This window comes from Cinclus cinclus, chromosome Z (assembly GCF_963662255.1).
Source record: "Cinclus cinclus chromosome Z, bCinCin1.1, whole genome shotgun sequence".
In the NCBI taxonomy this organism is placed as follows: domain Eukaryota; kingdom Metazoa; phylum Chordata; class Aves; order Passeriformes; family Cinclidae; genus Cinclus; species Cinclus cinclus.
Genome location: NC_085084.1, coordinates 82,888,702 through 82,904,435, shown reverse-complemented (window position 1 = coordinate 82,904,435; position 15,734 = coordinate 82,888,702). Strand labels below are relative to the sequence as shown.

The window sequence follows — 15,734 nt, the reverse complement described above, 5'->3', positions numbered from 1 at the left end:
TGCTCAAGTCAATGGAGTTAGTCAGGATTTGCTTCAGAGTGAATGAGAGGAGAATTTGACTCATTTTGTGTATGGCAAGAGATTATTGCACAAATTGTGGCTGGCTAAAACCAAACAGGCTCTGATTTAAAAGGCTCATCTTTGTGGTGGGTAAAGGATGGTCCTGATTAAACTGTAACCATCGTAAGTAACTGATGTGTTCACATGCACAGAGCATTGTTTTGTCAAACACAATCTGTAACAATCAGCACAGACACTTAAAAACTTCCAAGTATTTTGCATAAATGTCAAGGTAGTCCTCAGGTGCTCCAAGACAAACACACTCCAAAGTGCTTCAGGAGAAGCCAGAGTGATTGGTGCTTTGCGTGAATCAACCTAAAAGTGAATATTGAGAATAATCAGTGAATTCCCAGCTGGAAGTGCAGCGAAGTGCAAACAGCCATTAGAGCTGCTGAGGTAAATGCATCCTGCTAAACAGATGCACCTGAAGGTAGCTCTGGCAGCCACAGCTTCAAAGCAGTTGGTGTTGATTTGGGCTTATATTCGAGATGAATCACAGAGTCCCAGAATGGCTCAGGCTGGAAGGGACCACAGATCCTCTGGGTCTATCTCCTTGTCCCAGCACGGCTGTGTCGGAGCACGGGACACAGGATTTTGTCCAGATGATTCTGGAATATCCCCAGTGCGGGAGACTCCACACCTTCTCTGGTCTCAGTTACAGCCCTTGGTCACTGCACAGTGAGGAAGTTCTTCCTCATATTCAGATGGAACCCCCTGAGCATCAGTTTCTCCCTGTTCCTCTTGTTTAATTGCTCTGCATCACTGAGCAGGGCCTGGTCCATCTTCTGACACATCCTTTCAGAAAACAGTGGTCTTTGCTTTCCCCCTTCCTTCCCCAAACTCCTCACTATCTTTCCTGTCTTATTTCACCTGCTTAATCATTTTTGAGGCACAACCTTAATTTTTTTTCTACCAAGGGCCAGTCCTGATGGCCAGAAATTAGGTACCAGCTCTGTTCTCCATATTCACCTGTGACCTGACTGGACCTGCAGTCACTGCCATAACTGATGCAGAGTAATACCATGTTGTTTGAGTCAGAAAAACCTGAATTTATCAGCCAAAACCGTTCTGGAAATATTCATCTCTTGGGCAGCTAAAGGAAGTTTCCATGCTCTTGGCTAAAGTGTCCCAGTCTGCACTTGTCAGTGTTTTTAATTTTACAGTAATTTTAGGAGTCATTTTGGAACAAGTGTTTCTCTACTTTCATCATTGAATGGATGGATTTATATTAGCCCACTTCATGTTTATCATCTCCTTCTGCAACGCAAGGAAATGGGTGTGAGCGTTTCCAGCAGCGATGCAATGTAACATGATACTGATTTTATGCTGCCTGTACCCTGCACTTAAAATGACCATTTCTGAATGCTTATTTTCAACAAAGAAAATACTGTCTGTAATTTTCTTTATTAAGCTTGTATTTGCCTGAGAAAAACAGTAATGGGTTTGCAGTTCATAGCAAAATCAGCCCTGTTTATCTTGCTGGAACTTTCACTGGTTTCTGAAGCCTTCGTGCAGGATAGCTGAAGAGTGGAGTCAGCTGGGGATTCAATATCTACCAGAGGAGATAAGTGAACCAAATTCCACTTGATTGAGATAATATTTGGAACAAAAGAGCCTGTATCTGTAAGTGTATTAAAGCTTTGTATTGACTCTGCCCGACTCATTGGGAGAAAAGCAAGATTTGGAGGCTGGACTGAAAGTCAAGCATTCCCACACAAACACTTTGGATTTCTGTAACTTGGTCACGATCTGAGCACTCAGAATAGACTCTCTTTGACCTTGGGGCAGGGTTGTTTGTCACCTAAAAGCACCTTGATGTAGGTGTCTTCCTGTGAGCAGAGACCCATGCAGCATGATGATCAGACTGGGGTCCAGTCCTCTCTCTCTTGCCTTGATGGTCTCTCTCTGGGGCCCCTCTACCCAGGGGCTGCCATAAACTCAGCCAACATTCCTAGAAAAAGCATTAAGGAGTACCACAGATCACACAGTGATTTGGGCTGGAAGGGACCTTTAGCAATATTTAATTCTAAGTCTGTTCCACGGGAAGGGAAGCCCTCCACTAGAGCAGGTTGCTCCAAGCCCCATGGCAGCAGCATCATCAGAATGCTGGCTTCATGACCTGAACACTTGGATGAAGCTTGAGTGAAGACCTTTGGGGATCCTGTCCATGTCTGAAGGGAGGGGAACGACCAGTGAAAATATTTGGAGACATGGAAATATCAGGGTTTACACCTTATGTTTGACCAAGAAGGAAGTAGGGGACTTGTGGGTGCAAAGTCCTACGTGGAGAGACTAAGAGGCCTCTGACAAAGTACTTCTCAGTATGTTAAAACAGCAGGAACATGTAAAGGGGGTTTGGTTTGGTTTTTTTGTTTTTTTGTTTGTTTGGGTTTTTTTTGTTTTGTTTTGGTTTTTTTGGTTTTGTTTGTTTGTTTGTTTTGTTTTTTGTTGTTGTTGTTTTGGTGTTTTGGGTTTTTTTTATTGTTTTGTTTTTTTTTTCTTTTTTTACATCACAGAAGTCAAAATTTATTGCAAAGCTCTGAAGAAGCACCATGGAGGAAGGTCTTTGGTGAACATTAATGCCCATGGTCCAGAAATTAATCATGGGAGTGGACCCTCCATGAGAACTCAGATCTTTTGAGTGATGGAGACTGTGAAAAATAGGGACTCAGAATGGGAAGATTAGAAATACAGCAAGGCCATCCAAAAAGGAAGTAAGGAACTTGGTGGGAAGATGTATGAAAATTATATGATACCTGAGAATTTAGTTTCTGTACTTTCCAAATGTTCCCTGTCACAGCTGGAGCATAGAAGTAGTCAATTTGATCCTAGATAATTTAACCTAGATACCATCTTTGGTTAGATAACATATATGTCCAATCTCTGGCATTTTAGTTAATTCATTTTATTGTCCTAAATCACAAAATACAAGATGTTTATGCTTGGGATTTCCTTACACTGCACATATTCTCTCAAAGCTGGAAAACCAATTTTTCAGGAACAAACTTGAGGGTGGATATGAAATGTCACTAACCTACTGGTCTTGTTGAACTATATCATGAATGCTGTTCCCAGCAAAGGGGCTGGGGTACAAAATGTTGATCCTGACCCCAGCTCAGTATCCTTTTCTGCCTGGTGGGCAGAAAAGCTGCAGAGTAAATATGACACCCATTAGCTGTCAGGGGCTGATAAAATTTGAAGAAAAAAAATGCAAAGAAACAATCCTGAATCTATACTGCTGAGCTTCCATGCCTTTGAAGGAAGTGGCTAAATAATATACATTTGTCTCCTGCATTTTGCAGAAGGATGCATCAATATTAGTATTGAACTTTAATTTTCTTCCTGCAAAGGAAATTATGGGCCCTGCATCCATGACATCACTGGAAATCTTGGACATCATTTATTTTCACAGCTGGCCATCCAGCTGTAATGTTGGAAAAGGGGTGGCAGAGCTCCTTCCCCCTTTGAGCAGTACACTGTGACATGTGTCAAATGCAGTGATGTGCTGATGCCACCAGCCCAGAACCTCCTTTTGTCCTCAGTTCAAAGTTAATTAAAATGGTGTTAACCACAGTGTATGTCTGGTAATGACATGAGCTAATCAAGCAGGGCTCAGGACATCAGTCCTGGTTAAAACTACTCATCCATGTGCTGCCTGCCCACTGCAGTGTATGGAAGATCATTTTGGGCTTGTGAACCTGAAGTGCAGCCTATCTACTCTGGTTGTGATTGTTTTGTAACTGTGAGACTCCCATTGCAGAAATGAGATGAGGGATTTCATTTTATACAGGGGGAAAATTGTGACTTGGTGATGGGTTTTATCTTAGACGATATCCCTGTATCCCATCACCTCACTTGCTAGGGATTGAAAAGTGGGAATAGATCATCTTCTACAACTTCTGCAAGGAACATAAGATTAGTTGTATAGATGAGGTGGCGTCAATACCTGCACAGATGCAGCAGACCAACTCAAGAATGGGTTTCACTTGATGGGCAGGTTTAACACGGCAGACTCTGCCACATATAAATCCTAGCACTTCTCTAGCAGTAAAAAAAAAACTCACTAGAGAAACTCTCAGCTTTTGAAAGGTCTCTGGGAACTTGCAGATTGTTGTAATGGCTGTTTTTTTTTCTCTTCTCACATGAAAAATGCCTGCACGCCAGCACAAAGCTGAACATGACTTGTCCTCACCCCTGAAGACCAGAACAAGAGCAAATTTTGCTAAGGCTCAGTGGGGAAAGGGGAGATAATGCCTAAAGTTCCTTTTCCCCAAAAATGCTTGGCATCACGGCATCATTAAGGTGGGAAAAGGTTCTCCAAGACCGTCGAGTCCAACCTTTGACCAAACACGAAGCTGTCAGCTAGACCAGTGCCACGTCCAGTGGTTGAAGCTTGCAGAAGGATGCTGAGCTGTAGCTGCCACTTTGGCAGCGCCTGAAGGAAGTTCTGACAGTGATAAACGCTTCCATGGCACAGAAAAGTCATAACTCTCTTTGAGATGATCAGGCATAAAACGCTGCTCTGGATGAGCACAGCAATATTTTAACACAATATTGGGAAGCAGAGCCAATGGAAGCCAAAAGTTCAGGAGCAACAGGTGGTGATTCACCTGGGCAGGGGGGATTACAAATCTCCCTCCTGCTAATGGCTAATGCATCTCCCTGCTATGCCAAACATCTCTTGTTGGCATGTGGGAATGCCAATGGGAGGAAGGCGGAATGAAAACACTGCTCATAAGTATTACTCATGGGCAAGTTGTGGCTCCCATGTTCTCCCTGGGTTTTTGTTTTTGCAAACAAATCTCCTCTTCCTTTGAGCCTGTAAATAATATGCATCAAGGCAAGGAATTCTTAAAGTGTTGCCGAGCACAGATGTCAACTTAGTGTACTTATTACAGTAATGTCCCCCTTTTCTGTCCTATTTACATTCATGTAGAGGTGAGATTAGGAAAATATTGCACTATTTTTTTTTATGCAGTAAGGCTGATGCAAATAAAGAACAGTTTTTAATCAGTTTTACATGAGTGCCCTGCATTTATCTCTTTTGGTTGAAATGGTGATTAAATTTCTCTTTGGTTATGTTTTGAGGGAAGAATGTTATTGTGGAAAAAACATTTTACGCTCAGAGCAGAGTTACAATATAAATTTTGTATCTTTTGAATATACATTATGTATAGAATATACAATATATATAGAATAGAATATGTATGTGAATAGAATAGATTTGTGATGCAGTGAGGGAGAGATGGACACTAGTAAAATATGTAACAGTTCTGATGCACCCATGAAGAGGAATAATTTTTTGCTGCATTAGTTGTGAGAAATCCCATAGTTAGCAGTCAGTCTGTGCAGGATGAAATGTTGAAATATAGGCTTTCCTCTAGCTTATAAGTCTGAGGTTGAAATGCCTTCATTAGATCATGAACATCATGTTGTCTGAAGCCAAAAAGGGCCATCAGGGTACGTAGTTTGGCCACAGGCAAGGGTTTGTAATTTCTTCCAGTTCCTTCTGTGTTGAGCCAACCAAGACATGTCCCTCAGTAAAGTAACCTGTTTTTAAGCCTCAAGTCTTGTTCTAGCATCACTCATCATCCTAAGAAATGTGTGTCTGACTGTTATTTGAATCTGTCTAACTCTGCCTTTTGGCCATTGGATCCTGTCATGCCGCTTGAGAAAAGAGGCACTTTTAAACTCATGTGTCTCCCCAGAAGACATATATGTGTGTAAATAAAGTTGTCACTCAGTCTACTACTTGGAAAGATAAATAGATAGAGCTTTGAGACTCTAATTTAAGTGTTTTCCTACCTATTGTCAGAGGGGTTAGTTTGGCTATCAGGGAAAGGCTCTTCCCTCATCCAGAGGGTGCTGGGCACTGCCCAGGCTCCCCAGGGAATGGGCACAGCCCTGAGGCTGCCAGAGCTCCAGGATAGTTTGGACACTGCTCCCAGGGATGCACAGGCTGGGATTGTTGGGGTGTCTGTGCAGGGACAGGGGCTGGACTCTGCCAGAGCTCCAGGAGAGTTTGGACACTGCTCCCAGGGATGCACAGGCTGGGATTGTTGGGGTGTCTGTGCAGGGACAGAAGCTGGACTTGATCACCCTTGTGGGTCCTGTAAGAGACTGGAAAGACTGATGTCTTGTTGAGCAAGGTTTTCTGGGGCCTTCTAGTCTCTTCCAATTCAGGACGTTCTGTGATTCTCTTCATGATTTGCCATTTTGTCTTTGGTAAAAATCTCCAGAACAACCAAAATGCAAAATTCCTGGCTGTAGTGATGTCTCAGCTTCCATACAAATATCTTATCAGGGCAAACAGGAAAGTGTGCATTGCACTGACATGTGCATAAATGAAAAGTTGCTTAACAGCTTCAATACTTCACATAAACTCATCTGCTCTACGTAACACATGGCCACGCATTATGGTAGGGGAGGCAGCATGTTCACAGATAAGTGTTTTATTTGCAGCAAAATCCATCCTAGCTCAGCCTCTCTCTGCCCATGTAGAGTGTTTCCAGCAAATTTGTTCGATGTGATGATTTTCGACAGCTGGGTTCACTGTGCCCTGTCCAAGAGATGATTTTTTTGGGCAGTGGGTACTTAGACCCATCTCTAGGGTGTGTCTATCAGCTCAGATTTGGTGATGACTTCGATCTACATAGTACAGGGTGAGGACTTCTTCCTGTTTTCCTGATGTTTCTTTTTTCTTCTCCCAGTTTACGAGGTGGTGACAGTGACAGGAGATGTCCGGGGAGCAGGAACCGATGCCAATGTCTTTGTCACTCTCTTTGGAGAGCACGGGATCACTCCCAAGACTCATCTCACCAGCAAGTAAGTGTCTGGAGGGAAATCTCTATCTTTTGGGCCTGTCCTTCAGGGTCTGTTAAAGCACTTTGATGAAACTTAATATCATGCTGATGGATGTGGAGGGAATAAATCTATACAGTGTTTTAAGATCACCAGGGAAATCTGAATTTTTGCCATTGCATATTTCGTACCCAATCTATTGCAAACCTGCATTCCCTTCTGTAGGTGGAAATCCATGTTATATAAGGCTCATACTTGCAAGGTGTGGAGATATTTGCTTTTCTTAGAGCTTAATTTTGCAGCTCCCAGTTTAGGAGCTGAGAATATTCATTGCTTGTTGGAGTGGGCACGATGGGCTATATTTCCATGCCTAGATCCCACGGAGGTCTCCATGCTAGTCAGGTACAGACAGAAGTGTCTTTGAATGATTCTGATGAATAACTCAGTGGGTTTGAAGTAATGTCGATAGATAACCACCTACAAGCAGCCATAGGAAATTTGAGGCAAGCAGAAATGGAAGGATTTAAGCTGACTCCTAATTTAGACTACTTCCATCCTATCTGCTGTACCCCTTGCTGCACACCACTGTAGTTGCACATCACCCTGGTGGCCCTGCTCTATTTTCCCCCAGCTGATGTCAACACCATCCTATGGATGAGTCTTCTCATTCCTCATCAGCATGTTGAACTTAGTGGGAGCCACTATTTTGTAATATTTTGTAGTTATTTTGTAATTTAAGAATCTGTTAAGATGCTATTGACTCTCTAAATAGTTGTTTGTTTGTTTTTTTTTTCTAAAGTGAGCATCAGGGCCAGCAGGTGCTAATTTCCCATGAAAGCAAGATGACTTTTAACAAAGTACCAGCTCTGCTTGCATTTATTTCCTTGAAGTCAGGCAATTGCACCAAGATAAAGCAGAAATCCCTTCTCCAGAAGGTCTAGGAGAGGCTGTGTGTCTCTGGTTTTCAGTATTCTTATTGTTTTTGTTTTCTTGAAAATGTGTTTCAGAATTATTAATCCTGTGCTAATATCACACGGTAACTTCACATTTTCTCCATTTCTACAGCACCGACAAGAGGTACCTGCAGCTATTTTAAATTTTACCCTCAAAAGAGCTTCTCTTCCCAGTGAAGCAACTCAAACATGAATGTCTGTAAAGAAAATGATATGGGAATGGTAAAGAAAATACATGAAATTTCAGCCCTGTTTGCCATATTTGAAATTCAGAAACCAGAGCTAGGCAAAGGAGTTCTATTATCCCAGAATCTCTAGAAACACCAGGGAGAGCTTCCTGATTGTATAATATATGTCTCTATGAAATGCTTTGCTTTTGTTGTGCAATTTTTATGCAGACATCCCAGGCTGAATGCCATTTTCTTTGATTTATAAAGAACGAAAATGAGGCAAGGACCTAAAAGGGCACATGGTTCCATAGCAGGTCAGTGACAAAGCTGGGAGCAGAAGCAGCAGCTCTGCTGGGGAAAGAGCTTCTAGCCTCCTAACCTGCCTTGTAGTATTTGGCAAAGCCATCAAAGTAACCTCTGCTTTCCAGGGAGTTATCTGGTGGTCAGCATTTGCATAAATAGCCATTTCATTGGGAAAGCACTCATCTGCTCAAGGCTATGGAAAGAACCCAAATATTACCCTATCAATTTAAAAAATGTACTCTATGCTCTTTAGAGAAGTCAGAAGATGTCTGCAGCAGATTTCTCAATCATCTGTGGCATCAAGCATGCTGCTGGTTGTGCAGGTGGTCTTTGCTGGCACTTAGGTTAATGCCCCCTCTTTCCTCCTGCTCTCGCCACTGCGTGTCTTGTGAAAGGACACATAGATATTATTTTAGGTTGTATGCAGCAGCACTCTGAGCTTGTTCAGACCTGAGTTAGCCTTTTGGGCTTGGTCCCTGTTGTTGCAGTGAGCATATGGCTGAGGTGTGGAAAGCAAGGATGAAAGGCTTGGGAAGCCAACCTTCTGCAGTTTCAGGGCTCTTGAAACTGGTCTCCCATAGGAGGCGACCGCTAGAACTGCAACTACAGCTTTCCACTAGGGGTTTCCCAAACATCAGCAAAGTTTCTGTGTCTCTAAGCACAATCTGGTGCTTTACAGTGCTCCATCGAGGAGTGGTGAGAAAAGAATCTAGTCTGGTTATAGGAGTGCCTTCAGACCTGCTCAATCGAAAATCTTGTCTCCTAGTTATGAAGAAAACCAAGAAATAGTCAGTTTGCCCCCTCCCCACCACCCCAAATTTGTTATGCAGCTTTGTGAATATGGCAAAAGGATGGAATCTCATGCATCTTTCAACTAAATGTTTACATGAGTTCACTTATGACTGCAAATGCATGACATTTTATAGGTGTTTACATTTCCCCATGTATGACAGACAGCTAAAATATCATGCATTGCCTAAAGATGGTACTACCATTTCAGCTTCTGGTTAGAATGGTTTTTTTCCTGTTTATTTCCTGACTGTGTGCTGGTAGTGAAAGACATGACCGTTCAGGTCTTTTTGTCATGCGTGGTAAGGGGAAGACATGGCAAGCTGATGAAATATGGTGTGTTTTATAAAACTGGCCAACAATATAGTAATTGTGAAAGACACAAATCATTGCCATGACTGGTCAGGAGGATCATCAGTTCCGGAAGTGGCAGCACTCAAAATCTGAGCCAAGAGTTGAGTTCCAAAGTGGGGGCTACAAGAAAGGACATAGAGTAACAGGACAAGGGGGAAATGGCTTAAAAATATCAGAGGGCAGAATTTGATTAATATTAAAAACCAGTTCTTGCCTATGAGGATGGTAAGGCCCTGGTACAGGCTGTGCAGAGAAGTTGCTCCATCCCTGGGGCAGGAATATTCCAGGGCAGGTTGGATGTGACTTGGAGCAACCTGGTGTAGTGAAAGGTGCTCCTGCCCATGGCAGGGAGTGGAATGAGATGGACTCCAAGGTCCCTAAGGGCCCTTCTAACACAAAAATCTTGTGATTCCATAATTCATTCTGGAAAGGAAGTTCAGAAAAATAGTGTTGAGTGCCTGGAAAGGGCTGGAATGACTCCTTCTTTGCATTCACTGTCTGTAAGTTTGGGGCCAACCGTATCACTGGCGCTGGCAAAGTGCTGCTTGGGCCCAGAAGCTCTTGGCAAAACCCCACTTCAAAACCCAGCCCATGCAACTAACTCTCCGGTTCCCCATCTACCACCCTGCACCAGGTACAGCTCAGCCAGAAGCTAAAAGCACTACCACAAATAAGTTTCTTTCCCTGCTCCATCACAGACGTGTGGGTGAACACCAAGGCTTTGCCTGGTGGCGTTTTGACTGTTGTCAAGACTTTTCCCACAGGTGTAGATTGATCCTCTGTGGTCCCACTCTGAGCAAACAGTGCTGATGCCCCACAGTATTTTATTTCTCCACGTACATGTGCTTTCCACCAGGCTGAAGCTGGGGAAATAGTACAGCATTCAGCTGGAAGTGACGCTGCCAGCTCGTTCACAGTTCTTAGTCCAAATCTATGTTTTTCTTGCTAGTGCAAGAAACTTTTCAGTGTTAGGCTTACTTGGTCCAGTTGGGGACAACTGCAAATAATATCACAGAGAGGTTTTTACCTTGAGGCAAAAAAAAGGAGCAAGAGTTAAGAGAAGATTTAGCAGCTATAGCAATGTGGAAGAAAGATAAAATAATTGGTGACAGCTGGCCTGCTACTGAATTTGAGGACAATACCGAGGATTTTTTTTCATTTCTGATGCTGAAGACAATAAATTGGCAGTCACTTCTACCTGATCTTGGGTGACTATACAGAGTTTTTCCTGTTCCTTATGCCAGCAAATACATATGAATTGCAGAGTATATACAGGATAGTCTTTAGAGGATGGTAATGTTTGTATCTCTAATACAGTTAAGCCAAGCCCAGTGGCAGAAGATCTGATTTTGTTACTTAACCTCTCTGGAATAAATAAATAAATACAGGAAAGAGAGCTTATTTACTCTGAGCAGTTAATATAATCAGCTAGGAAGGGTTAGGTAGCTGGTGCAGGAAGGGCTGTTCAGGTTAGGAAAGGAGCAAGCCCTAGGTGCAGAGGGGGAAGGATTCTCACATTGCTGCTGAACTTCGGCTTCAGAGAGGAGCTATGATCCTTTTTCTTCAATGCCATGGGATGTTTCCTGTTTTACAGCTGTTTATGTATCTAACTGTGCCCTGATTTATGTCTGTACAAATCTACAGCACTTTCAGTGCTCTCTGAAGACTTAATGGTCTGGGACAGTGTTAAGACACAGCATATTTTGGAGTCCATATTCCCTTCTGAAAAAGAAACTAAGTGGGAATTTTTTTCCTCCCCCTTGCTCTGCCTTATTTGCTAGCCTATGTCTAGTATTTCAGGAATAAAATACCTGAGAGAGTGCTTTGACTGAGGTGTTGAGCAACCTAAATATGAGTGGGTATAATTGGCATATGTATAAATTATAATCCACCAGCAGCTATTCACACAGCAGCTGGTGGTACAACTACAAGGAAGGTCAAATCTTAGAGAGAGAAACAGGATTTTGCTTAAAACAGCCAGACTTTTAAGGGAATTCAGCTGTTAGACCCAGGTCCCTGCTGATCAAGAGTCAGCTGCTATTTTCAGACAGTAAAACCTGGCCAGTTTTCACCTTGGGATGAGTAAGGTGTATTCCTGGAACAAATTCAACCACTTTGTCTTGCTCAAAATCCTGCCCCTATCCCAACTCATTAATGTCTTAAAAATGCCTCAGCTCATTCTCATTAAAAAATTAAAAATACTTCTCTAATGGGAAGGGGATGAAAATTCTCAACAGATTAAAATTTACCTCAATATGGCAAAGTTAACACAATTATAAGTGGAATTTAATACTGGGAAACATTGAACAAACTTTGCACTGTTGTGGGTGACACTATTTGTTTTGCATACAGTTTCTCTAGAAAACAACAGCCAAATTGCAAATAACAAAGACATCCCCACCAACAGCAGTGGGGTTGAAAAGAAATTATCTTTAAGATCCCTTCCAAACTGGGACATTCTAAGATTCAATGATTTTATGATAAAGCATTGCTAACATTATCTAAATTAAACACCACTACTTTAATTTCTTTAGGCAAATCACATCACCAAAGATGAAAACCTGATATTAAGATGAGGCTGCTCCATGCAGTACAAAGTGAAGGCACACTTACCAATGTCTGTAATTAAGGCTGTATAAATCTGTACCTGGAATGCTTATGGATAAGCCAGAGTCTGTGTGTCCTATGGCACTTTGTAAAGTTTTGGGGTAAATTCAGACTCCCATGGTTGCTGGCTGGTGTTTGGCTCCTGGGTGTCATTACACTGCTACAGCCCTGAGCAATTCACCTCATCCAATTAAACCCTTTCAAGTGGAGCTGTTTTTCCCCCCATTTCTTTATTGCCAGTTTAAGCAGGATTCATACTGCTGGTTGATAACGTCCTTGGTACAGACACTGACAGTGGCTGTGCTTTTCTGCTGGTTTCTTTTCCATCTGGAGTGGTTTTGGATGTATGCTGCCTCACGTGGTACTTCCAGCCACCCGCTGACTGATGCTGTCAGCTTCATGACAGCAGTCTTGGCTAAATATTTGCAGACCAAACTCCCTGGAGTATTTGTTGCTCCAAGGAGGAGGTTAATGATGCTGCTATTGGAGCTCTGTGCTAAGAGTAAACATGGTTTGAACATATGGAGTTATTTTTTTGTAGTTAGCACAGGACAGTGTCCTCTCTCCAGGAGTGATCGATAGTGAATGTGTAGGGAGGGACAGAGGGATGAGGCCAATACATTGTCAGCATTTTCCCCCAATATCTTTTGCATCTTCTAGCATGATGCCATCTTAGCCAGAGCCCTGATAACACAGATTCAGGCAGCCTATAATGTGAATTAGACATCCTGAGGATGAGGGAAGCTGTCTGTACTTTCAAGCCAGGAAAATAACAGGGACAGACCAGTGCTCATCCCTGACCCCTTTTGATGTCACCCTTACAGATGATACTGGCTGAAGGGTGGAAGGGAAATCCTACATGGGAAAAGGATGTGGAGAGAGAACACTATAGCAATTGCAAATATATGGGGAAGGGAGTAGTGTTCATTGTGTGTTTTTGGGAAGAGATTTCCTCTCTGGAGAATTCAGGTCTGACACACATTAATTTCTGGGGGCAGCTCTGTGACCCTCAGGACAAGAGAGACAGCGAGGGGCTGGAGCGTGTCCAGGGAAGGGAACGGAGCTGGGGAAGGGGCTGGAGCCCCAGGAGAGGCTGAGGGAGCTGGGAAAGGGGCTGAGCCTGGAGAAAAGGAGGATCAGGGGGGACCTTGTGGCTCTGCAAAACTCCCTGACAGGAGGGGACAGCTGGGGGGGATTTGGGATTTTATCTCAGGGAACAGGGACAAGAGGAGAGGGAACGGCCTCAGGCTGGGCAAGGGAAGGTTTAGATTGAATATTAAGGAAATGTCTTCACCAAAAGAGCTGTCCAAGCCCAGAACAGGGTAGTGATGGAGTCCCCATTCCTGGAGGGATTAAAAAATCATGTAGATGTGACACTTGGGGACAGGGGGTCAGTGGTGGCCGTGGCAGTGCTGGTGGAATGGTTGGACTCAATGTCCTTGGAGGGCTTTTCCAACCCAAATGATTGTGTGATTTGGTAATATTCTACACTGCCCACCCATAGTGCATGAGAAACTCCCCTGACCGAGCAGGTGAACCAAGTGCATTTATATTTTCCCAAAGAGTGGCAGGCTTTAGGATAGTTTGGGCTAACGACCTTCTGAAATCATCTCCAATACACAGCTCCTCCAACTGCTGCTAAACACCCATGGCAGGAGCAGGCAGACCTGTGGGCAGCATTCCAGGGAGATGCAACCAAGAACTGTCCCTTTCTAATGGTTTAAGGGAGCATTTTTAAAATTTGTTTTGACTGACATCCAGAATAACACTTTGTACTTCTGTGCAGCCCTTAATCCATGGCACTTTTGCTGGAGGTTCTGTGTGTACAAGGCATTTCCAGGTAAAACACAAAATGGAAAAGCAGTTTAAATGATTGTTAAGCAGGGATTCAAAGCTAAATTGGTTTAGGTTACTCCACCACTGCTGAAGCTCATTATTTTTATACCTCTGCTGTGATCAGTATCCAAGTTTTCTGTCTGTTCCTAAGAACTCAGCTGTGAAAGGGGTGCTATTAGCTGATTAAAAGGGAAGACTTTTACCTACAATCATTCACAATTTCCATTTCAAATGTGACTTTTGTTTAGGTGGTGGGATCAACTCTTTTTAATTCACCTTCATTTAAAAAAAAATATTTACTTGCACAAATGTTTATTTTATGTACTTTTGCAAACAAATCTGCATTATTGAGGTTTTCTGGTTGTCAGCCCTCCAAGAAGTGGAAAAACCCTCATGGTACTGACTCTGTTACCTGTGCCCATGGTCTGTAAAGGAGATGAATGCAGGGATTTGAAATGTTTCGTTTGAATATGTACCAGTTCTTGCAGCAACTTTTAGCAGCGCCACTAACCCAACCAGGGGACAAAGTGTTCTGAATGATTGTACATTTGCAGCGCCACAAGCAGTGCAGCCTGCAGGCAATTACTCAACTGAAAAAAAATGGAAAAAATCTGAAAACAGCTTCAGATTAAAAAAATATTAAAATATATTTATATATGTATTTCATACACTAGTCTCTGATGAAGCTCCTTGGATATTTCTTACAAAGCAATTGGGAGAAACACTGTAACAGAATATGGAAAAATGGAGCTGCTAGAGCCAATAAAATATGTCAAATAACAAACCCAACTGAAATATATTTCTGGAGTTGCCCTTGCCTGTTATTTCAGATTAATGACAGGGCTCTAGTGAAATTCAGAAGATCCTTAGATTAACCTTATGGTCTAAAGTCCCTGGGTTTGAACCCAGTCAAGCCTGAATATTGCAAATTTAGTGTTGCAATTTCCAAGTCATATTTTTCCCTTCTTTATTTGTCAGCAGGGCTGTGCAAGACAGCGTGCCTCATTGTTTGGTGTAACAATATCCTTATGGTAATCTGGCTGTGAATGTCTCATCCTAGTCCTAGCCTGGACCAGACTCTGACACAGCCCAGCTGTAATTTCTCCTTTTCTTTCACTCTTTTTTTTTTTTTTAGCCTAGATTTCAGTGTAGCCATTCACTGTGGGATATTCCTTCACTCAATCTCTTCCCACACAATTAGCAGTGCTAGAAGGAAGGACTGGTTTTTCTTTCCTGGTGCTGCTGGTGCTGCAGATCCATCTCAAGGGAAGAGACTTGTCAAAACTCTTCCTACCTTTCGACAACAAGACTTCCCAGGGGTTTCACTCCTGGACTAGATCACGTTTTCCAATGCTTTCCCAAGCTGTTTAGGATGCACTAAGCATCTGCTCAGTAGGCATTTTTGGATGCCCTGCAGAAGGAGCTTTGTTCCCCAGCATCCATCCCAGCAACCAAGAGAGCTCAGCACAGAGCAGGACTGCCCCAACCGAGCAGCCAGCGGGACTGAGAGCTTTGGGTTGATTATTTTCACTTAATACTTTCATGCCATCTCCGTAGCAGTCTGCAGCACTGCATCGATCCCCGAGCCAGTGCGGGGAGAAGCTGCTGTCATTACGATGCTCATTCAAGCCTGACAGACTAATTGCCATGCACTCGCTGGCTGTTTGCACTCCAGCAGCCAGGTTGTGGGAGGCTGAGCTGGGTTTAATTGCCTCTTGTCTTCACGGCAAGGTTAACCATTTTAGCCTTTCCCTACACCGGTGTTGCTCCCGGCACAGGGTGTGAAACAGCAGAATGGACAAGGAGGAGGAGGAGGAAGGCTGGGCATGGGTTTAGAAGAACACAAAGTGACCTGTAAGCA

At 43.1% G+C, this 15,734-nt stretch overlaps 1 protein-coding gene across 1 annotated transcript in view; it reads left to right on the top strand.

The window, feature by feature from the left end:
* Nucleotides 1–5,480: 5,480 nt before the first annotated feature.
* The window catches only part of LOXHD1 (lipoxygenase homology PLAT domains 1), a 133,068-nt gene continuing 122,814 nt past the window's right edge, over nt 5,481–15,734 (top strand). Inside the window, exons 1-2 of the mRNA XM_062513988.1 lie at nt 5,481–5,520; nt 6,771–6,885. Of these exons, the coding sequence (XP_062369972.1) occupies nt 5,481–5,520; nt 6,771–6,885 (155 nt within the window). The remainder of the gene's footprint in view (nt 5,521–6,770; nt 6,886–15,734) is intronic.